At 37.5% G+C, this 23,156-nt stretch overlaps 4 protein-coding genes across 5 annotated transcripts; 2 read left to right on the top strand and 2 right to left on the bottom strand.

Moving 5' to 3' along the window:
* Positions 1–1,004: 1,004 nt before the first annotated feature.
* Positions 1,005–5,110, top strand: LOC113730006 (protein REVEILLE 6). Its single transcript, XM_027254413.2, has 9 exons — positions 1,005–1,374; positions 1,786–1,843; positions 2,568–2,691; positions 2,800–2,976; positions 3,060–3,188; positions 3,830–3,939; positions 4,176–4,235; positions 4,614–4,753; positions 4,858–5,110. Exons 1-8 carry the CDS (start codon positions 1,127–1,129, stop codon positions 4,716–4,718), a joined length of 1,011 nt encoding a protein of 336 aa, XP_027110214.2. The 5' UTR covers positions 1,005–1,126; the 3' UTR covers positions 4,719–4,753; positions 4,858–5,110.
* Positions 5,111–6,048: 938 nt separating this feature from the next.
* Positions 6,049–11,427, bottom strand: LOC140037164 (uncharacterized). 2 transcript variants are annotated; one of them, XM_072081358.1, is made up of 7 exons: positions 11,105–11,427; positions 10,670–10,774; positions 10,253–10,377; positions 9,342–9,496; positions 8,670–9,065; positions 7,018–8,242; positions 6,049–6,464 (listed from the first exon to the last, which is right to left on the bottom strand). In XM_072081358.1, the coding sequence occupies exons 1-7, from the start codon at positions 11,176–11,178 to the stop codon at positions 6,322–6,324; spliced, it is 2,223 nt and encodes a 740-aa protein (XP_071937459.1). In that variant the 5' UTR covers positions 11,179–11,427; the 3' UTR covers positions 6,049–6,321. The 2 variants fall into 2 exon arrangements, with proteins under 2 accessions (XP_071937459.1, XP_071937458.1); XM_072081357.1 differs by having other exon boundaries at positions 10,670–10,789.
* A 3,255-nt stretch (positions 11,428–14,682) lies between these two features.
* LOC113730009 (small ribosomal subunit protein eS10z) lies at positions 14,683–16,981 on the top strand. The gene is made up of 4 exons (XM_027254414.2): positions 14,683–14,876; positions 15,024–15,352; positions 15,449–15,584; positions 16,738–16,981. The coding sequence occupies exons 1-4, from the start codon at positions 14,874–14,876 to the stop codon at positions 16,813–16,815; spliced, it is 546 nt and encodes a 181-aa protein (XP_027110215.1). The 5' UTR covers positions 14,683–14,873; the 3' UTR covers positions 16,816–16,981.
* Positions 16,982–19,297: 2,316 nt separating this feature from the next.
* On the bottom strand, positions 19,298–22,492 carry LOC113730010 (heat shock protein 83). Its single transcript, XM_027254415.2, has 3 exons — positions 21,896–22,492; positions 21,280–21,560; positions 19,298–21,134 (listed from the first exon to the last, which is right to left on the bottom strand). The coding sequence occupies exons 1-3, from the start codon at positions 22,173–22,175 to the stop codon at positions 19,578–19,580; spliced, it is 2,118 nt and encodes a 705-aa protein (XP_027110216.1). The 5' UTR covers positions 22,176–22,492; the 3' UTR covers positions 19,298–19,577.
* Between the last annotated feature and the right edge of the window lie 664 nt (positions 22,493–23,156).

Consider the following 23,156-nt stretch of genomic DNA (forward strand, 5'->3'; position numbering starts at 1 on the left):
CTGATAATTGGAGATAGATCAGGTGTTAAGAGGGTGGGAATGTTAAAAAAAAAAAAAGAATAAGAAGATTAAAAACCACTGGGTATTGTAAGTAGTAGTCATAACCAATGCAATTTTTTGCGTGCCCACTTTCACATAGCTCGACGTGCTTGCATTAGAACGATATCAAAATTGAGAGCCATTTCAAAGCCCGCTTTCATATGCCTTGAATGTTATTATTTCAAGTTGAAAGTTATTTCTGATTACATTTTATTTTTTTAGTGTATCTCAAAAATAAAGATATGGCTTTTTCAAAGAAAAAGTTATTAATTGTTTTCTTGATAAAGGTTTGACTTTTTAAAACACTTAGTTAAAGAAACGTCCTTGATATTTTATCTAATTTTTTTAGTTAGTCTCTTTCTCAAAGCAACTCCAAAAAATTAAAAAAGAATAAATAAACAGTACAAAGGCCCTAGTTTTCAGCACATGTTTCAAAAGTAACAAAATTTATTATTCATAACAAAAAGTCAAATTCTTGTTAAGAAATAAAAAACAATATTCAGAACCCAGCGTTAGCAAGTCAATTTATTTCCAAATATGTGTGCAGGGTTTAGAGTTGAAAGATGAATCAAATTAAATTTTTTGATACTTATATCAAGTTCAGTTTTGTCAACTAATTAATCAAAGCATAAATATTTTTTAATTCGGTCAAACTTTTAAATCCGACTCAAATTTAGCTTGTGTAGCATTACTAACATTTAAACATAAAAAATTCAAGCTAACTGAGCTTGATTCGGTAAAGAATTTGTTTAAATTCACTCGACAAATAAATAAATTAAATTAAAACATAATATTAAGTTTATTAAAATCAACGAACTCACCCGAACATTAGAGCGTTCGTTTGATTGGACTAAGTGAAAAGTGTAATTAGCCTCGTTAAAAACAACATATTCGTTTTTTTTGGGTTTGGGATGACCTCATTGAGAACAATTTAAAGGAAATTGAAAAAACAGTACACGCTGGTTGACCAGACCACGTTAACAGAAAAGCAGAACCCGAACCATCCACAAAAAGCCAAAAGGAACATGATGATAACCCAAACAAATACTACACACGCAAGGGTAGCAACTACTCGCGGTCACAGTACATGGTGTCTTTGAACCCGAACCCGCCCGAAGGATTCTACTTGGATCCTATGGGCATGGCCCTGCCCAACCTTGGCTCATTCACCAACGCACCCGCCTCTGTCGCCGTTGCCACGGCTTCGACGGCCAACACCACTTCGTTGTCTTCCGAGGACCCGAGCAAGAAGGTCCGAAAACCCTACACCATTACCAAGTCAAGGGAGAGCTGGACAGAACCCGAGCACGACAAGTTCCTCGAAGCACTCCAATTGTGAGTCTCGCTTCGCTTTCAAATTTTTTGCATCTTTTGTTGTATTAGCGCCTTTGGAGTTCTTCAATTTAGGGTTTTGGCGGGACTGTTTGGAGGTTTTAAACTATCCCTCACAAATGGGTAATGTCTCGCGGCGATTGAATCGGAAATTTGAATGAGTTCCCTAGGGTTATAATTGTTTAGTTTGAAGTTGAATTGTAGTTTCTGACTGCCAGTTTTTAATTCTATAATAATCAGTAGAAGGTCCTTCATATACTAGATTATGTACCTGTAGTTCATCCTTGTTTCATTAGCTAATTTTATCACAATTTAGCTGGATATTAGGGGCATCCCTCGTTATTTAATAATTACTTACATGCTTCAATTCGTGTAACTTGTTAATAATTGTTTACTTGTTTGTATGATATGTAGGTTTGACCGTGATTGGAAAAAGATTGAAGCATTTGTTGGATCGAAGACTGTTATTCAGGTAATTTTACTGCATCAAGCAACCGTCAGTAAATCTTATGTTCTTTCCATGATTGAAATGCACTACTCAATACTTTTGTGTTCATTTACTCATGTTGCCCTTTGTTCAGTTCACTATCTATTCCCCTCAATACAATTTTTTTTGTCAGCATGTAAAGAAAATACGTCAAATTGGTTTTGCTAGTTCTTTTAGTTTATTTTATTTGCAAAATACTGAAAAAGTGAGTATCCATTGTGTATACTGGGAACTTTTATTTTCATGGTTACAATTGCAGGAGTTTTAATTACACTGCCACATGCATTTATCTCTATTGCAAGAAGAATTTGAGTTCTCTTATCAAGTTAAAGAATGTGTTCAATTTTGATACTCTGCCAATAATTGAATCTGCTGTTGCAGTTTGTTAGATTCAGCTTAGTAGTGTTAAAGTGTATCTGCCTCTGATGTTTAAAATTTTCTAGTCAGCATTTCTGCTGTTAAATATCTTTTTTCTTGTATGTATTTCTTGATAGTGTATAAGTATTCCTCTCAGCGGTCATTTCTGGATTTCATCCCTGGATTTCATCTGCACAATTAGTTATTCAAAGTCTCTTTATATGCACGCAACACCTTTTTAATGTTGAAATTGAATGTGCTTTCTTTTGGCACTATGATCTTCTGTAATCAAATCTTAGGCATGACGTGTACCTAAAAGTGGGGTGGTTAAGGTGGAGGTTTACTTGTGCAGATACGTAGTCATGCTCAAAAGTATTTCCTTAAGGTTCAAAAAAGTGGGGCTAATGAACATTTGCCTCCACCTCGACCAAAAAGGAAAGCTGCTCATCCATACCCTCAGAAAGCCTCAAAAAGTGGTAAGCAATGGATGATTTCTCACGTCATCTCTTGTTGTGAGTTCATTTTGCAAATAATGGTCCTTAACTTTAGCCTATTACGGCTCCTCACTTATTGCATATTGGCAGCTCCTGCTCTTCCTCAAGTCTCAGCTTCTTTACAAGACTCACCATCATCACATGAACATGGAATTTTGCCAAGAGCCGATTATTCGAATTTCCATGGAAACACTGTCACTGGTGCAGCTTTGCCATGCTGGACTGAGAATGCTATTGGTGCTGGCAACTTATCTCCTGGGGAAAAAGGTTTCTTATGCTGATAGATCTAATTGGAAGTCATGCGCAGATATCTTCTGTGTGAGCATTGAAGGTGCTTTTCTGTGTTACAGGCGATCTAAGATGGGGACATCAGCTTATGGCCAATAACTACTGCTATAGTAGTGATGAAAGCACTCCACACTCAAAGACGCAGCCGACAGGTGAAAAGATCAATCAAGGAAATCATGGACCTCCAAGAGGTAAGTGTGATTTATTGCATACATTTAGCTTGTTAACATTTAAGCCAAGTACATGAGGAAAGCTGAATACGTGAATAATACGGGATTAAAACATCACTGTAAATCCATCTTTGATGTTGTTAACGAGTATGTTGACTCTTCAATATGGTTGAAAATAGATCTTGTAGAATGTCTCTCAAATTCTGCTTGATCTATTGGGGGTTATTTAAGGGCAATTGTTTTTCACCCAAAACTAATTAACCACAAATAAGAATAAGGTGCTTTTTGCAGTTTTGGGGCAGTTTAATTCAAGGTTGCATCACTCTGAGGTTTGGGCCAACAAGTCTCATAAGTTGTCTGCTCTTTTTTTTTTTTGGTGGTTAAGTCATGTTTAAAACAAGTTTTGAATTCTTAAGGAAATTCTCTTCCTTCTATAAAGTAATTTAATACCATGTAAGAATGTTATTGGGTAAACTTGTAACCCTTGCTAATTTTCGGAATTTTTTTTTCAACTTGCTGAAGTCTTTCCTTTAATGGTTATTTTCTTGCTCCTGTTCTTATTGAATTAAGAAGTAAATACTTATTACATGTACATTTGATGGCTTGATGAATTATTTTTTAAATTGCACCAAGATGATCCTTTGTTCTCATTTCTGATGCAGTTTTACCAGATTTTACTGAAGTATACAGCTTCATAGGCAGTATCTTTGACCCAAGTGTGACAGGTCACGTGCAGAAACTAAAGAGGATGGATCCTATTGACGTTGAAACGGTACACTTTATGATCTCTAAAATTGTTTTACTCCATGCGCACACGCTGGTTTATTTTCCCGGGCTTTGGAGAACTATGTGGTAGAAAATAGTTCTTTCAGATTTCAATGTCAGGAATATCTCTGAAACTGTGGCCTATGCAAATGAGATCAATATTTGTTTGCTTTTCTTGTTTCGTCATTAGCTTTTAGCTAAGGATCTGAAATTATGTCTTCCTTTTTCTGGTCTCTCGTCTAGGTCTTACTGTTGATGAGAAACTTATCGATCAATTTGACCAGCCCAGATTTTGAGGACCATGTAAGTGTTAATTATGTTTTGAGTGTAGTAATCAAGATCTTGATTCCTCATAATGATGCTGAAAATCTGCTGATTGGTGGTGGATATTATTTAAATTTATGGAACTATTTCTGTTACTATCAAGTCCTTTGGTGGCTTAATGTCCAAACAAGTTTCCAATGCCCCTTTCCACTTTGACCTGTTTTCCCATTGGGTGCCCAAGTTTTATCATTTTATGTATTTGTAGGAAGTTTTACAGATTTCCTTTTATTCCTACCAAATATGAGACTTGTCATATCTTGGCACCTCTCTGAGAAGAACTAATAGAATGCCTGTGGACGCTCATTGGAAAAGTTTTAAGATTATGTCTACTGACTTCATCTCTGAATGTTGGTTCAGAGGAGGTTGCTTTCATCCTGTGAGCTGGAATCAGGGAAAGAGGACGAGAATGATAAAAATGACACTGTACAGGATAAATGTGAAGATACATGTCAATATGTGTAACTTGTTTTGGAGAGAAATTTTGCTGCTCAACTTGGGTAAGGCTTATAAATTTGCTTTCTTGTTTATATTTTAAAGACTTTGCTTAGCAATTGTTTAAGTCACGTCGAAGCAAGCATTGTTAAAATTTGTTTGGTGCCAGGCACTTGCAGCTTCTCATTCTGGCCAGGGATAATCTTAGATTAGTAACATCAATCGGTTGTTGGATATATTTGATGTTGTAAGTCTTTTTTATGGCATTTCATGTATTATGTAGATAATGAGCAATATATGTGAGAGAGAGAGAGAGTGAGTGTGTTGCGGGAACTGTATATGTTGTTGACTGTAAATTCATCAGTGTAAATTCTCACATACGCTGTCCAAATTAACCAGCTTACATGTTTAAATTCCTGATATGCTTGATCTATTGCTCAAAATATGGCTTTTGATGAGGAATTCTTAGATCCTAAGGGTCTCAGTGCACTTTTATATAGTAGCTCATATTGAGCCCTTGCTCACTAAGTGTATGGTACATTTGCCATTAATAAAATATTCGAAAAAAAAAAAAATTTCGTGCCACTTGTTATAGCGGAGAGTAGCGATCTTTCGAGCAATTTCTTAGGTAGAGAAATTACCCGCCCAACAAGTCTTGTTGGGTCGAGCTTTTCAAGAGCGACTCCACTGGATCCATTCCTTTCAAATCTTATCAGACAGAATTCATTAAATTCTCTTGATCTGTCCTGTAATATGCTTTTTCGCAGCATCACTGAGGCACCTTGGGGAATCCCGTTTGAAGCTTTCCGGTTTTAATCCCGGCAAAAAGCGCAGCTAAAAACCTTTTAAAACTCATAGCACATGGGGAATTCACCATTTTTTGGCGTTCCGCTTAAGCAATTGCTCGATAACACATGGAGGCATGTATGCGTTCAAGACCTCAATTACTGTTTTGGAGAGATTGCTTCTTCCTCGTAGTGGCAGTAACGTCAAAGTAGTAGACATATTTATCCTTAGTATCCACTAATTTTCTATTGTACTAGCATGAAAGTAGTATTTGCCTCCTTGCTGGGGGGAATGGTATAAAACAGAAATGCAGTTGGGCTCGCTGGTGTCCCGTTTGAAGTTTATATTTAATTGGGGAATAAACAAGAACGCAACGGAAAAGCAAAACCTCAGCAAGAGCATGTAAGGTGACCCTGTAACTTTGGTTATCCCAATCGAAGCCAAACACCTGTGAAATTTAGATTCTCCTTCGAGAGCATTTTTGTCGTAATTTTCCCCCCTTTGTTTCATCACAAATTGCACGGGTAAGAGTGAAACCCAGAGGTGAGGCTACAAATTTCTTCCCTCTTCTCAATTTACTATAAAACGTTGTCATCAAAATTCCGTTGTTCACAAATGTGGCTCAAGTCTTAAGCAGTAATGACGTCCACAATTCGGAATTTCAACAGTTATGGTTCAACTCAGACCACGTGCGTGCTTTCAGACAATGCAACATGAGACATGTCTCTAAAAATGAAAAGATCCAACTCTAACAAGACATGCTTGGTGATGAGATTGCTGGTACTGCTTAAACTTGGTCAGCCTCACCAAGTGATCATTAACTAAGAAGAAGAAGAAAAACTGATGTCTAATGTTTTCTTGGAGGCTTCTTTACATCCCAGGCTGAAGCAGACTTACGCGTATGCCTTGATCCTCTTCCCATGTCAATGAACCTGTGCAATGCAGATTGACGATTGAACCTTCCCAACCCAGATGGATCTAAAAACGGCGCTGGGAATAAAGGAAACAAAAGGGAAAGAACAAGTCTTTAGTAGCATTATAAGCATACAACCGCTACTGTCTTGAGTATTTGCATATTGCAGAGTCAGATAAATATAAAAAAGCATGCAATTGTCCCGAGCATTTCACAACACAGACTTCCAGTTACATGTTCAGCAAAGACGAGTCTTGGCACAAAACGCAGATATGATGGTAGGAAAACTAACCATGGCTCCTTTCAGCATGGTAACATTAAGCAAGCAGACAGTGCTGCCAACTATCATAAATAATCCACTAGCTTCATGCATTGGGAAGATGCTATTTCGAAATCCTAATTGTAGTCATATCGAATAAACTATTTGACGTGGCTAGCACATATCCAATTATCTTCGGGTTGTATTACCTTTTGATACTACACAAGATTCCTAAAGAAAAGCTAATTGCAGACTGTAAACCATATTAGTTCCTCATCTACAAACCGCAAACTGCAAAAAAATGAAAAACCCGAGACCCAGTACGAACTCAACACAAAACTGCATTTTGATCAGAAAGAAAAGTTTCTTACCTAAATCGGGCAGTGGGAAGTCTGGATAAGTAGTTTGTTGATATGCCAGTGGCGAAATCTGTATCCTGTCCAATCCCCAATTATAACAAGCTACTTCTGCAATAGGTGGTGGATCAATAGGTGCCACATTTATCTGTAGCTCGTGATATTGTTGAGGAAGAACAGATAGCTGATGTAATACAGAATACCGCTGATGCATATCAGTGCAAGAATGGCAGTTCAATGGAGAATAAGGGTGCAGCGCCATTGGATTCATCAATGACATTTGGAATCCCATCTGAGCTTTCTGAGAATCCAAAGGGTGCAAAGATGGAATTTCAGCATTAATACCATTAAAAGGGTTCTGCAGGTAAGACTGCTGAGACGGAAATTCCTGAGGTCTCAATGAGGTTTTTACATCTTGAAATGGTTCGAGTGTTGAGTCTTCGAGAGCAGAACTCTTTACTTCGCAAGCAATATCCAGACCTTCATGTTCCTTTGCAACTTTATCTGTTGGATTGGACCACAAAATGGTGCCTTCGACTGAGTTTTGATCAGCTATCAACCTCAAACAATGAGGTGCAATCAGATCATCCATTGAAATTAAATTGTTCTCATCAGGCAAATGGATGTCATCAGCAGAATCTGCACCATCTTCAGAGTTGATTCCCTTTGAGAGTTTACAACATGATGAGTAAGCAATCGAGATCAAAGTGCTATCATCAGGCAAACACATCTGAACTTCAGAGTCAGCTGTTTGACCATACTCAGCGACAGTATTGAGATCCATTTCCTGTTCAAACTGAATAGTTGCCAATATTTCAGACCAAAAATCTTCAAAACTAGATTCATTTGCATCCATTTCATACAACTCAGGCTCCTCTAAAACATCGCCTGCCACAGTGCTTTTCTGGTGAGGTCTGGTGAGAATAGAATCACTGGAACTTGAAGTGATGACATCATAAGCATGCAGAAATGATAATTCACAAGGCTCTGTTAAATCTGTACTTGTAACCCAATCAACTGATCTTATTTGGCCTGAATTTGATAATCTGGTTGAACACACCTCATTTGGTTCCAAATCAGAAGTACTCTCATGATCCTTTGTCATTTCTGATATCACAGAGTTGCTCTCACTTGCATTCTTAGGCATGCAACCTAGTCTCTCAATTGTGCTTGCACACAGATTTCCCATGTGTCTTATTCCAGAACCCAAACATGCAGCTGGATGTTGCCGCATTGCATTCTGAAATAAGCATGAAAATGACCTAAGTTATACCATCATTTTCTATTTAATTTTTGTCTAGAAAGTTGTAATATTTGAGTACCTTCTGTGTAGCTTTCTTTTTTAAAAAAATAAAGTGATAGTAATTTTTTTTTTAGTGTAAGTGGGATGACTCAAACCCGAGGCCTCTCTCACTTACACTCCCTTTCCCGAATAACCGAATCCCTCCCCCGCTTCTGTGTAGCTTCTGTAGATCTAACATAAAGTACTTTCAGTGTGCAGGTATCAACTTTTAAGCAACAAACTAAATATATGAAGTTTAAAAAGAATGACAAATACACCATGTAAAGTAAGAAAAGTTGTGCATGAAGCAATGCATTGCCTTCAGAAGAATCAAATAGAAAAACAAAAGGGCAAGAACAACAGTTCACAGAATGAAGATGAATACCTCAATAACATTGGATGAGCAGCTGTTGTCAACTTTGGAAGAGTTTCCGACATGTTCCCTCATGGTCATTCTGCAATGCACCCCACTAGATTCTCCGCTATTCATACTGATAATTTTTTTATGAGAATCAAACTCTCTATTTTCAGCTTCATAAGCAATGAAAGCTTCTAAAGAATTACAACTCTGTGATGGTGTAGCAACATTAACAGAGTCACTAGAAGTGTCCTTAGCCAAATTTAGGTCCACAGCGTTACTGCTAGAAAGGGGAGCACTAAAAATTTTGATATTGTGGTCTTCATCACTGGATATTGTTCGCACTTTTGGGAGTGTTTCGTTTTGACTAGTGGAGTGTATCTCTTGAGAAGTAGATTTAGCTTCAAAATTGTTACTACCTGTCTGCAGTCAAATGTAACTGTTTATGTCAATAAGAGTAGACAATAAAACATAACATGAGTGCATTGTGATTCATACAGTTCAAACATAGTAACCATCAAGATTGTATGAAGATTTACTGAGGAATCAAGGAAAACATGTACTTTTCAACAAGGTTCCATTTGTTAGAATTGCAGTTCATCTTGTCCAAAAATGGGAATTGTTCAACGGGTGACTTGAAGGTAAGTAAATGAGAGATGACTGAATTTGTAAATGAAGTTTCAGAGAAATTGACCTGACCTTATGACAGTGTGGTGGGCGGTAGGGGTTCTCACTTTTGCGAAGCTGGTAAATGTCTTCATTTGGGGTCTCTTGTATATTTTGAGGCAAAATCCCAGCTTCACATCCACGTGCTTTTGGTGGACACTGCAGAAGATCACGTTGTCTCCTGAAATCTGCATTACAATATAATGCTTAAGCAAGGAGATTATAATGCTCACACCCTGTTCAGACTTTAATATACAAACACGAAGTTGTCGACATAACACTAGTTCTCTTTTTGTCCTTAAAATGGAAAATAAAAAGACTTTTCAAAAGCATGAATCCACACACAGCATGCTCTCTCGATGAGGATATCTGGTGTTCCAAACTAAACAAGAGACAGCTATACATTAATTTGCAGGAAGCTAGAAAGTAACCAACCTCAAATGAGCCTTACTGTACAATGGAAATTACTGAAAGCAATTTGTGGAATAGAATGAAGGGAAATGAGTTTCCTGATGACTATCTTATGGATAAAGTTGTAATGTTCTAAGTGCACGTTGTCTTAGTAAAATGATAGAAAAATATTAAATTCACGTTTTCCAGCCACAAGGATGCTGGTGAACCTATCCAACCTTTAGTGTCAGAAAGTGCAAAGCACAATAAGGATAAGCAAAGGTCGAGATGCATGCTGTGATGTCTATTGTTTCACTAAAATAAGTAGTGAGTCATTAACTCTAGGGCTCATGTTTAACATTCTATTATTTTCCGTCGATAATTTTAAATAGTTCTGTAAAATCAGTCTACTCAGTACACTCGCTGGATACGGTCCATCAAAAGAAATCCTGTCTAAAACTAACTCACCACCTTAGGAACAGTAGGACATTTTCTTTTCTTTTCTTTACATTACATAGTTCTCGACAAAAAGGGGAAAAAGAATTGCTGTAAACCTGAAAGATTATTGCCAGAGGTATCCTGTTTGATGGATTGCAGCGAACCACCTTTACTATTGATTGACAGAGCACCTGATATCCTCCATGATTCAGGTGTACTGCTAGGTGCATCCTTCAATTGACTATCCAATCACAGAAGAAAAATTAATCCACATTCACGGAATGATCTATCAACATAAGCAGCTAGGAAACTCTTTGTAATTGATTAAAAAGATAATATGAAAAGAGTGATCGCTTTTCACGTTCGGTTGAAACTTGAAAAGCAGAAGAGAAATTATTAGCGTAATTCCTTACTGAACAGTAAAATTCAGTTGATAAAAACAACGAAGGCATACAATTGGATTTCAGAGGGAAAAGATAATGTGCCATTGTGGAGTAATGTCACCAAGACTAGCAAGAAAAGTTGAGGCTTACCGTAAAAGCAACGGTTCAAGTTGAAGTCCACTTGGCAGTTCTTTACAAACATCCAATTCAGCCAATGATAAAAGAAATGCCCTTGTGTATTTAGTCCTAGACCGTCTGCACCATGGCAACCTTCAAGAATCATAACTCCATGAGATGAGATTACATCCTTTAGCATAATAAGAAAAACTTAAGGATTTGCTATACTGGTTTCCATTAACAATGATAACAAGAAATATCCTGCAGATAGAGGGAGAGACTACTGTATATATATATATATATATATATATATATATATATATATATATATTCTGGATAATAAACTGGCATGCTAGTACAGCTTACAAAGACGAGTAAGTTACGGGAAACGGTAAAATGCTGTACACGGATCACGAGAAAAAGGATTAAATTGAAAAGAGGAGAGAAGAAAGAAATGAAGAACATTACTCAAAAATCTGTTTTGTAATGCCCCCAAACTGGAGCGGCTCCGCTGAGGCTCCGCCGTGAATTTCTACACTCATTCCCCTAAAATGCGCAGAAAATATTCAAGCTTCTTACAAGTCTGCAACTACGACTTGGTTCAGAAAGATATCCAAAGCTTCAGCAGCACGTAATCTAGAATAGCATCATTCATTCATTCATTCATCAAAGGCAGTAACTAATAGCTTTAGCTTTTGCATTTTTCACGCCAAAACCAGCCAGCTTTGCTCAACAATGGTGATCGTCGTACTCTGGGCTTTGGCAAATGAGTGATCTATGGAGTCTATTCCAAACTGTACAGATTTATTTACAGCAAGAATCACGCTATTGAATCTCGAAATTAGCAAAAGAAAATGTTAATCTCTTAATATCTCTTCTCTTTTCTTTTCTTTTTTTTAATGCTAAAAACTGGGAATGAGAAAGTGCTTATCGAGTTGCATTAGAGACATAATGAGCTGAGATATCTGGAATCAATGCATGGTCGTATCTATATACATATATAGGTCAGTCCGGTACCGGTACCGGAACCGGAAATTTAGAAGGAAATGGCGGGTTAATCGTTGTGAGCTATCACTATGATTTAAAAGTGCGTGATTATTATGTAACTAATCACGGGGCATGCACCAGCAGCAGCAGCAGCGGCGAAAGAAGCACCCAAGAAAACGACAAGGGCTACTGCTGCCACCTGTCAATCGTCATCATTCATTAACTAACTACGACTCCTGCTTGCTTTGCAGTTTGCACCTCCACCTATGTCCTAATGTGGTTTATTTTACACTGAAGAAACGGAAAGCACGCCAAATTTGTGTTCACCATAGGGCTTTCGTGGTGACCAAGCAATACTCCTACTTGTAGTAGATTTGCCTCCCCGGGAAACATCCAATTTGGACTAAATGGTAATTTCATGTTTCAAGTTTTACCGCTCCTACAGCCATTAGGCCTTCGGCCTGGTAGTCATCAGTCACCACCAGTCTTGGTGGGGGGTGGGAGGTCAAGGGCTCAATCTTACCTCCCACCAATTGTCACTTCATGTGTCAACCTTAATTGATTTTTTTCGATGGAGTTTCTATTCACATTGAGTCCCCCTCTTCTCTCTTCTAGATTAGGCTTGCCATTTCATGTGGCAGCCTTAATTGGCTTTTTTCGATGGAGTTTCTACTCACATTTAGTTTCCCTCCCCTTTCTCCTATAATAAGTTAGATTAGATTATACGAATTTTACCGTTGCGACCAAAAAAAAAAGTTTTACCGCTCCTACGATATACTAATTCCTGGTCCTAGCGATAATAAAAATTGTAAATACTACAATATTTATCTTATACTCCCTCCGTCCCAATTATTTAGGAATGTTTTGGAAATGCAACCTTTTAAAAATAGTGATTTAATTGTGATATTTGTATTTCTCTTTCCAATTTTATCCCCACAAACTTAAAATTTTAATTTGAATGGTAACATGCATATGATTAGAAATAAGACCTATATTGAAAATAGAGCTTAAAATATGCTTTAGCTTTTTCAACATGATAAATATTTTGAAACATTTCAAAATGAAAAATATGGCATTTTCAATGGAACGTAGGTAGTTGGGGTCACATAAAATTTGTCTATTTTAAAGTGTACAGGCATGGCTTTAAAATGTAGGCTGGTCCAGCGGGCTGCTTCAGACCACTGCTTTTCCACGTCAGGTTAAGCGGGTTAGACCGTCCATCGGGCTGCTTTTCCACGCAGAGTTGAGCTTCAGACTTCAGAGTCGGAAGGGTTAAAGGATCGCTTTTAATTTTAGAACCAATTAATCCGACAGATCGGACCAGTGAACCGTTCTATAGTTTCGGTTTATATGACACCAGTTCGGTTCTTCAATGCAATCAAGTGGTCGCAAGGTCTAGTTGTGAGGACATTTAATGCATTAATGAAAGGGACATCTAATGACACATTCGTCCAATGTAGTAATATGGTTTTTTTTAATATTTAACTTTTTCAATTCTTTTAAGTTTTCAATCTATCCCATCTTTATGCATTATTATATTTTTTATATTTTATTTCCTAGAATTATTTTTTAGCTCTAAATGATTTTGAAATACCAAACCTCTTATATAATTTGATGTTTCCAATTAACAAAATCGTTTTTAAGTTTAGTTTCGTGTTTCTTATTAACAAAACTTTTTAAAATTTCTTGTTCAATTTCATTATTTTTATAAACAAAACCATTTTTATATGTCTCATATAATTTCATGTTTCTTATTTACTCTCTATATGTAGATATAAAGGTCATTTTAGAGGACTATATAATAATAAAGTAAGGTGTTAATTATATATGATGTATTTGCAATGTCACAAATTAATTTCATTTAATCCAATGATTGAATTAATGACTCCTGACTGGTTTTTTTTTTTTTTTTTTTTTGGGGGGGGGGGGGTGGGGGCTCAATGAACGGGTTAGATTTTAGAACCTTAGGCACAAGTCAAAGGGCATGGCCCCAAACAAAAAGAAGCCGAATTGATGAGCCAATACAGTGTTGCTAAAACGAGCAGCCCAACCCAATATGAGCTCCCCACCTACTAACCGGCATCAATCCAAAACGATTCTCGTCATCAGGGTTCTGCCCCATCAACAAGCCCGCCCAAATTCCGTGAAGACCTAAAATATAAAAAGGGACAATTTCAAAACCTCCCTTGGGTTTTCAACAATTTCACTGATCTCCTGAAATTTGTAAAATTGCACTAATCTCCCATGAGGTTAAGGTTTTGATAACAAAATCAATCCAAATAAAAAAAAATGCTATTAAAAAAGTACTTTCAGGAAAGAGATAAACTTTTATTCCACAAATGCTCTTTATACTTGTGTACAAGTTGTATTGTAAAAAAAATGAAAAACATGTTAATAAAAATAAGGGATGGTAAATGCAAACAGCAAAGAATCCTGGAATAACTAGCAACTGATTTTCTCTACAAAGTTGAACCAATAGTTAGTGCATTGGATTACAATAGCAATATTTTCATCTCTTTGCCGGTTTGCATGTAAAGACAACAAGAAACATTAAGATAGATCTCATTTTCACTAGAAGAAGCAAATTTTGAAGGGGAAAAATAGTGATCTAGGTGGAAAAACTATGGCCCTGTCAACCTATGAGGAGAAATTATGAAATTCATCATATCATTTAGCACCAAGAACAAATATTGCAAGTATAATCGTAAGGCAGTTGCGAAGATTTTTTTACAGCAAAAAAAAAAAGAAGGACAAATTACTATTTGGTGTATTATTTTCTTAGGGTGAACAAATATTTGGTATATCAATTGGTACCATTTTGTAATTACAAAATGCTGTTCATCATTAAAAAAAATTAACAATTATTTTCATTAATTATTTACTAACAATTATTTAGTGACCCAATTACTTAATTATCAAATGTTAATTTTCGATACTGCACAATATCCTAGGGTATATGAGTAAATTTATCCTATATGATGTAAGCAATTGGTCTCACAATGCTGTCAGGGGAGGTTAGTGAAATATTATAAACATCAGGGAAGGAAAATGAAATTGTCAGAAACGTCAGGGAGGTTTCTGAAATTATCCCATATAAAAACCCTCCATCGCTAGGGTTTGAGGCCTCATTGAGCTGCTGCACAATCGGGTCACCGGAGGCCGCCTAGTGTTCATTTTGCTATCTCTTTGCCTCTCTCTCCGTCGTTGTGGTCCTCCTTCTCCTCCATCTTACCAATTCTCAACAGCAGCCATGGTAACCTTCTTGCTTCTCCTCCCCAATTACCTCGTGTGTTGATGCACAGCTTCTCGTTTTGCGTATCAATTTATTCATGAATCAGAAATAGTACTTTTATGGAATAATATTTTGTATTTTGTTTGTTTGGGTTGTTAAAAAAAACAGATAATTCCAGAGAAGAACAGGAGAGAGATCTCCAAGTACCTGTTCCAAGAGGGAGTTTGCTATGCGAAGAAAGATTTTAATTTGGCGAAGCATCCCGAGATCGATGTCCCTAACTTGCAGGTGATTAAGCTGATGCAGAGCTTCAAGTCCAAGGAATACGTTCGGGAAACTTTCGCTTGGATGCATTACTACTGGTATCTTACGAACGACGGCATCGAGTTCCTGAGGACTTACCTCAATCTTCCCTCTGAAATTGTTCCCGCTACTCTTAAGAAGTCCGCCAAGCCCCTTGGTCGTCCTATGGGTGGACCTCCTGGCGACCGCCCTCGGTAATGATATACAAAATTTTTATTGTTGAATAATTTTGGTGAAGATTGGATTATTTGTTAATTGTTAGTTTTGGGAATTGGTGTTGGATTTTACAGCGGACCACCAAGGTTTGATGGGGATAGGCCCAGATTTGGTGACAGGGAGGGATATCGTGCTGGTCCCCGTGGACCTCCTGGTGAGTTTGGTGGTGAGAAAGGTGGAGCTCCTGCCGATTACCAGCCTGCTTTCAGGGTTAGTTAACTTAACTTGCTGTTCTCTTCCACAAGTATATTTTGCGGATGTGTTTTTGGTGCTGTTATGTTCTGCAATTTTAAGTTCGGTCTGATAATTCTCAGATATGAAAATCGCAATGGGAAATTCCATATGCATCACCTTTTTTTCAAACGAAATTCGTATTAGTTTATTGATACTTGTTTAAAGTACGTTGCAGTCTAATGTCGGTGGACTGGATTTTATTTGTATTTGGAGGTGGATTTTTGAATGAGAATTGATAACTATAGTCATTGATAGCTATAGTAAGCGCAATACAGATTAAACATATCTTTCTTTGCTTTATGGTTTAACCCTGAACGTACAAAAACATGGCATTTGCATGCTTTAAGAGTTATTAAGCAAATGATTCACTTCTAATGGCTTGGTAAAGGTACTTGAAACCTTTTATTTTTTTTGACATACGTGGATCTTTTTTGAAAGTCTTTAGCATGTAAAAATGTTTATATGACAATGTTGAGAGTAAAGTCATTCGGTTGGAGTACTTTTACCTGTGCCTTCCATCCGCTTGCTATTATTTGCGTTCTTTTTTTCCTGTAATGCATCTCAACCATGTTTGGAAAATCTTTGGTACTTCTGTTGAAGGGTATTTCATTTATATGTCCCTGCTGCAACTATGTAGGGTATTTCATTTATATGTCCCTGCTGCATCCACATTTCACATGATTTCTGTTTGTTGTTAATCTGCAAGTCAGTTCTGTTATCTTTTGCTACCTCACCACTTCAGTCGATCTGAATGTCTCCAGAACTAAGTTCGGCTCTCTTCATTTTATCACTGTGGACCTTCTGGTGTATGTAGTTTATAAATGAGTTGGTGTGTGACTGTGTGTGTGTATGTGAACCATAATTAAGCACTTTAACCAAATCTATAAGCTATCTATGTGCTGTAACTAATGAATCAATAGTTTGTTTTCTAAGCTGTTTCTTAGAATCAACCATCCACACCCCTGTTGCAAATTGCTGTGCAATTTGGTTCTGCTTCTGGTTTTTTCTGAAATTCATAAGGCTCTATTGTTTTCTGGGTCTTGTTTTTGTTGAGATGCATGTAAAATGTATGTCCTAGTTTCGCGAAGAAGAAATTTTCCCACATATAATTGACTGCTCCAATTTGCAGGGTTCTGGTGGAAGGCCTGGCTTTGGGCGTGGATCTGGAGGTTATGGTTCAGCACCACCAAGTTCAAGCTTCTCTTAGATTCATGTTTTGATAAATTATGCTATTTGCAATTTAGGCTCTCAGATGTTGCAGTTGAAAGTTATGCATGTTGAGATACGTAGTTGATTGAGACTCTATCTACAGTTTTGGTTGCTCTAGATCTTCAAATCAATCTAAGGAATTTCTTAAAAATATTTCTGTTAAATCAGTCTCGTTTGTGGTGGCACCTTTTTCTGGGTTTAATGGATTGTACGGTGGTGCTTCTTGTTACTGATGATAAACATGTTTTTGCTTGTTTGGGAGCATTGTGATGTTGGTGGATTTGAGATGTTTCGGTGAGAACTACTTAACCTCAATCTTCCATCTGTGGTGGTTGGGAAGTACCAAGGGGGCTTGACTTATTTGTATGTATTTTCATATTGATGCACCATAAATCACCCCAAGGAGCCATTTTGGATTTGTCAGGGTGCCATTATGCTGCTGCTCCGTGGGTAAACCACTTTCAAAGGATGAAATGAATGTAAAATTCTGTTTTGAATTATCGTCTTGTATGCGCCAAGCGGACATAGATGATTGGCACAGAAGCGCATTATGTGAACATTAGGAGTATGTATTTGGCACGAGCGCCATATGACCTTGCAATCTTTGTGTTGCACGTGATGAAAATCAATGCCAGTATGTGTTACGATGATGAACGTGATAAGAGCTTCTTACGGGTTGGTGGAAGAAATGGTACGAGCAGCTGTTTTTCTTCCCTCCTTTTTGTTCCCTTGAGAGGAAGAACGGAGAGCTAGTTTTGATTATTTAACTTGTTTAGGATGATCAATTGCGAACCAAACAATGCAAAGCCATTAAAGGATGTATTTGTAAATTTAAGGTCACTTTTCGTTTTGGGTAAAATGATTGATTTTGGTACCCAAATTTTGGACTAAAGGAAAATTAGTATTCAATCTTACAATATTTATATACATTTGGTACACTTAGATTTTTGCAAATTTTAATTGAAAAAATTTATTTGCTATCACATGCTCAACTTTAATTGAAAAAATTTATTTGCTATAACATGCTCAACATGAAATTTGAAAATACTCCAAAAAAAAAATTGACAAACGAAATTTTTTTTAAAAAACTATTATCTTGGTGACTAATTTAAAGACTAATAGAAACATGGGTCACTCATTTAAGAGCAAAATAACGTATCCTAAGAAAATGCCTAATGCTCAAAACTCCTCTCTCCTCTCCATGCCCTCTTATTAAAAAAAAAAAAAAAAAAAAGATTTAAGACACTTATTTCAATTGCGCCTTTATGGATTCAACCATGAAAAAAAAAAGGTTTTTGTGAAATTTACTTTCACATGAAAAGCTTGAAGCAACAATTTGAAAATCCTTCAATTAGGTATTAATATGAAAACAATTTTACAATTTCGTTGTCAAACGTGATGGCACGTAATTTTTTTCATATGAATTTTAAAAAATCTGTTAAGGATACCAAATGTGTTTAAATATTATAACGTTAGATACTAAATTTGTTTTCGTTTAAAGTTTGAGTGGCTCGAAAATTAAACATTTTACTCTTTTTCTTTTCTGCTTCCTCGCAAGATCTCCACGCTACAAAGGAGAAAGTTGCAAGCATTTTCTTATGCTTTTTTTTTTTTTTTAATTATCCAAGACCCGTGGCAAATTTCACGGAGTGGGGGCAAATTTTCCTTCATTCTTTACTCGTTGTCCAACCACAGCTTCGAGCTAACTTCTCAGCAATCAGCCAGCAATTCTAACCAAATTCAACTGTATTTAGCTGCCTAGAATGGCACCCCAAAAAAAAAAAAAAAATGTTAATCGATGCCGTATTTTTGCATGCGTCATCCTGTACCATCTTAACTAAGTACTCACACAGCAACTAATTCATCTAATGCCGTCGTGATACTCAATTCTTAAATATTGGAGTAAAATGGTGCATAAACATATAGAATCACCAGACATTGGCCCAATTATCTTTCAGTAATTTTATGGTAGGTTGCCATAATTGCTCTTCATAGTTCATGGGTGACTTAAATAACTCAAGCTAGCAAAAGAATGTACGAGAACTTGATAATAATATATATTCTACCCTAGACTTGATAGACTTGCTGAGGAAACCCAGTTTTTCAACCCAATTTAGAAGTATTTTTACGGGTAGGAAGAGCACTTGCAATCCTTCTATTTTTTTTTCGTTATTCATGAGCAGAATGCAACGTCAATATGATTGAATTCATTTGGTTGCTGAGTCACCGCCCTCTGCAAGTTTGTCGTATGAGCGCATGCAAACATGCCTACGATTCGGTTTAAGACTAATTGTAGAAGTTAGTTGCCAATTTTTTTTCTTTTTCTTTTTCTCTTTCTTTTTAACTCAATAACTCGAACGAAATTCCGGTCGTTCTATGTACAACGGAAGCGCGCACCGGAAATCTGGCCATCTTAGTACAAAGCGAGTAAGATAAAATCTAGATGCCATCTGGCATCAGTACCTAAAAAGAGGCCAAGGTTGAGGACCCAAAAGATTATAAGCTGCATTAATGTCTGACCACAAACAAAAGTAACGTTAAGATCTGTACCATACACCTTCTTGTTTTAGGGAAAAAAAAAAAGAGAGAAAAAAAAAAAATACCCAAAAGACTAGATCAGATTGCTACCCCCAAAGAAAAAAAAAATCGCAGGCAGTGGACAAACGAGCTTTCATTGGGTCCTCTCGGAGTGAACTAAAAACTTCCCATATGGTTGGTTCCCTTTGAACAAAAAATTGAAGTGCCCCCGTCTGTGCCAAGTCAATCAACCTCCTCCATCTTGCTTTCCTCGTCCCCGTCTTCCTCCAGTGCTGGCATGTCAGCATCATCACCGGCATCATCACTCTCCTCAATGCTAAGCCCCAATTTTAACATCCTATGGATTCTTGCGGCAAATGTATTGGGATCATCCAAACTGAAGCCCGAAGTCAGAAGAGCTGTCTCAAAGAGCAACAGCACAAGATCCTTGACTGACTTGTCATTCTTGTCAGCCTCGGCTCTCTTCCTCAGCTCTTCCATAATGCCGTTGTCAGGGTTTATCTCCATGGTCTTCTTGCTAGACATGTAGGAGCTCATGCTTGTGTCTCTCAGGGCCTGGGCCTTCATGATCCTTTCCATGTTTGCCGTCCATCCATACTCGCCAGTCACCAAACAGCATGGAGAGTCGACTATTCTGTCCGACACCACCACCTTCTCAACCTTGTCTCCAAGAATGTCCTTGATGACCTTGCAAAGATCCTCAAAGGACTTCTTCTTTTCCTCTTTTTTCTTCTTCTCCTCTTCACTGTCATCATCTAGTTTCAGGCCCTCCTTGGTAGCAGAGACCAGCTTCTTGCCATCATATTCCTTCAACTGTCCGACAGCATACTCATCAATTGCATCCACCATGAACAGCACCTCATAGCCCTTCTTCTTGAGTCGTTCCAGGAAGGGAGAATTCTCAACGGCTTTCTTGCTTTCACCAGTGATGTAGTAGATATCCTTCTGGCCCTCCTTCATCCTGGTCACGTAATCCTTGAGACTTGTCAGCTCGTCACCGCTCTTGGTTGAGTAGTACCGTAGCAGATCAGCCAATTTAGCCCTGTTCTGGCTGTCCTCGTGCATGCCCAATTTAAGGTTCTTCGAGAAAGCTTCATAGAACTTGTCGTAGTCCTCTTTGTTCTCAGCAATCTCATTGAACATCTCAATGCATTTCTTAACGAGATTCTTCCTAATGACCTTGAGAATCTTGTTCTGCTGCAACATCTCACGGGAGATGTTAAGTGGCAAGTCATCAGAATCAACCACTCCCTTGACGAAGCTCAGGTACTCAGGAATGAGTTCCTCACAGTTGTCCATAATGAATACCCTTCTCACATACAGCTTGATGTTGTTGGGCTTTTTGCGGCTGTCAAAGAGATCAAATGGAGCCCTCTTCGGAACAAAGAGAATAGCTTTGAATTCAAGCTGGCCTTCCACAGAGAAGTGCTTGACTGCAAGGTGATCCTCCCAATCATTGGTCAAGCTCTTGTAGAAAGAGGCATATTCATCCTTGGTAATCTCCTCTGGCTTGCGCAACCAGATGGGCTTCTGTTTGTTGATAAGCTGCCACTCATGAGAGACTTCCTTGATCTTCTTCTTCTTCTTATCCTTCGTCTCCTCCTTGTCCTCGTCAACATCCTCCACGTCGCCTTCCTCTTCTTTCTTGGGCTCATCCTCCTCATCGTCACTGATTTCCTTCTCAATTGTTTTCTCAGTCCAGAGGTAAATTGGATAACTAATGAATTCTGAGTGCTTCTTCACAAGGTCCTTAATTCTCCTTTCCTCTAGGTATTCCAACTGCATAATGCAAGGACAGAAATTACGGGTTAAGGGTGAGATAAACTAAATGGACGGTCAAGTTAGGCTACCTACTCAATGCGCTTGCTAATTTGTTCATTAAACTCAATAACGTTAATTAATTTATGGAAGAAGAACCGGCTACCTGGTCGTCCTTGAGGAAGAGGGTGATCTTGGTGCCTCTGCCAAGTTGCTCACCAGAGGTATCCCTCGTAACAGTGAAGGAGCCACCGGCTTGTGATTCCCAGATGTACTGCTCGTCGTCATTGTGCTTGGTGGTAACAATGACTTTCTCTGCAACAAGGTATGCAGAATAGAAACCAACACCAAATTGTCCAATCATGCTCACATCAGCCCCTGCCTGCAACGCCTCCATAAACTCCTTTGTACCAGACCTTGCAATTGTCCCCAAATTGTTCACCAAATCTGCTCATTGGGAAAATTGAAACACAGTCAGAGATAAAATCAGAAAAATACATCACGCATGTCAATCTCACTACCAACATTCACATTTTCTTCTCTCTTATACTCCCAAAATTACAATTTTCTAAATTTTTAAATGAAGTTCTTTCTGTTATTCTAACTCCAGACCAATGACCAATTGTTCGTGCATGTTTAAACAAAATATCAAGTTCGGACCAAATAAATGCCAACGTATATTGCATTCGATTTAAAATCATCAAAATTAAAAGCGATAATTTTGTGGAAAAATAATCCGACTAATACTTTTGAGAGAGAGAGAGGGATGCAAAGTAAATTACCTGCTTTGGTCATGCCAACGCCGCTGTCGATGATGGAGAGAGTTTTGTTGACCTTATCGGGCACCAGCCGGATGAAGAGCTCCGGTTGGGCATCAAGCTTGCTCTTGTCAGTCAAGCTCTCGAAGCGGATCTTGTCCAAGGCATCGGAGGCATTGCTGATCAACTCTCGAAGGAATATCTCCTTGTTGCTGTAGAAAGTATTGATGATCAAGCTCAAAAGCTGGTTGATCTCAGCCTGGAATGCAAAAGTCTCGGCTTCACCCATCTGCACATCCGCCATTACTTACTCAAAAAATACTTCGTTGCCTACCGAAAATCAGAAAGTTTGAACAGAAAATCGGAGAGCTAAGAAGAAGAGCTTCTTGCTTTCTCTTTTTCGAAAGACGGAGAACTTTTAGGAATCCTGAGCGAGCGGAGAGAAGGTTGGAGGAAGATTATATAGAGATGGGATGGGGGAGGAAGTTGTAGCCTTCTAGGACCTTCTGTTACTGCTATTTGTGAGAATTGCTGATGAAGTACGAGCCAAGTTTTGTTTCAAACGGCGATGCGCGCAAGTTTTTCGCTTCTCGACCCTTCCACGCCCCTCCAGATTTCTTTGATTACAGCTGCTACTAAGTACTACTTAAAAAGAAAAGAATTTTACTACTAATAAATTATTAACAAACAAATTATCTTCTTGGAAATTTCCTTTTTTTTTTTTGAAATTTTTGTTTGGAAATTTGAGGGACTGCTCTTTAGTATCTTTCCATTTGTTTTCCTTTTTCTTTTCCTTCTTTCTTGCCTCGTTTGACGAGTTTTTTGAATATTTATCTAAAATTTTACTGTAACTTACTGTAAAAGTTATAGAAAAATTTTTTAAAATATATAAATTTTTGAATATTTTGTACTGTGTAGTTTAAAATTTTTACAAATTTTTTTGAGATTACTATAGTTAAAGTTATTAAAATATTTATAGCAAATAAATTAAGCTAAAAATTTACTTGTCAAACAAGGCCTACATTAGAGTACTGCAAGTATTATTTATTGGACAAGAGTAAAGAAATAAAAGATTAGGATATATTACAGTTGTCATCTCCGAAAAAAAATATTATTTATTAGGCAGGAGTAGAGGAAGGAATTTCTTTGATTGGAGCAAGGAATTTCCACGTTTGGGCAAGTGGATCCACCGTCTATAGAGGAGAATTCTGGAATTCTCTGGTATGGTCGGCCCATGCCACACCTTTGATTTGGGATTTTTTTTTTTTTTATATATAGTTTGCCT

Source organism: Coffea arabica, chromosome 2e, assembly GCF_036785885.1.
Source record: "Coffea arabica cultivar ET-39 chromosome 2e, Coffea Arabica ET-39 HiFi, whole genome shotgun sequence".
Classification (NCBI taxonomy): Eukaryota; Viridiplantae; Streptophyta; class Magnoliopsida; order Gentianales; family Rubiaceae; genus Coffea; species Coffea arabica.

Bases quoted from the DNA above. Each gene is read 5' to 3' on its own strand.
- LOC113730006 (XM_027254413.2), top strand. From the start codon at position 1,127: ATGGTGTCTTTGAACCCGAACCCGCCCGAAGGATTCTACTTGGATCCT. The intron at 1,375-1,785 runs GTGAGTCTCGCT...TATGATATGTAG, and splicing joins TTCCTCGAAGCACTCCAATT to GTTTGACCGTGATTGGAAAA. The intron at 3,940-4,175 runs GTACACTTTATG...TCTCTCGTCTAG, and splicing joins ATCCTATTGACGTTGAAACG to GTCTTACTGTTGATGAGAAA.
- LOC140037164 (XM_072081357.1), bottom strand. From the start codon at position 11,178: ATGAGTGTAGAAATTCACGGCGGAGCCTCAGCGGAGCCGCTCCAGTTT. The intron at 8,243-8,669 runs GTATTCATCTTC...TGCTTATTTCAG, and splicing joins GCTCATCCAATGTTATTGAG to AATGCAATGCGGCAACATCC. The intron at 6,465-7,017 runs GTAAGAAACTTT...CTTTATTCCCAG, and splicing joins CTTCCCACTGCCCGATTTAG to CGCCGTTTTTAGATCCATCT.
- LOC113730009 (XM_027254414.2), top strand. The intron at 15,353-15,448 runs GTAATGATATAC...TGGATTTTACAG, and splicing joins CCTCCTGGCGACCGCCCTCG to CGGACCACCAAGGTTTGATG. The intron at 15,585-16,737 runs GTTAGTTAACTT...TCCAATTTGCAG, and splicing joins ATTACCAGCCTGCTTTCAGG to GGTTCTGGTGGAAGGCCTGG.
- LOC113730010 (XM_027254415.2), bottom strand. From the start codon at position 22,175: ATGGCGGATGTGCAGATGGGTGAAGCCGAGACTTTTGCATTCCAGGCT. The intron at 21,561-21,895 runs GTAATTTACTTT...CCCAATGAGCAG, and splicing joins CGTTGGCATGACCAAAGCAG to ATTTGGTGAACAATTTGGGG. The intron at 21,135-21,279 runs GTAGCCGGTTCT...TGCATTATGCAG, and splicing joins TCTTCCTCAAGGACGACCAG to TTGGAATACCTAGAGGAAAG.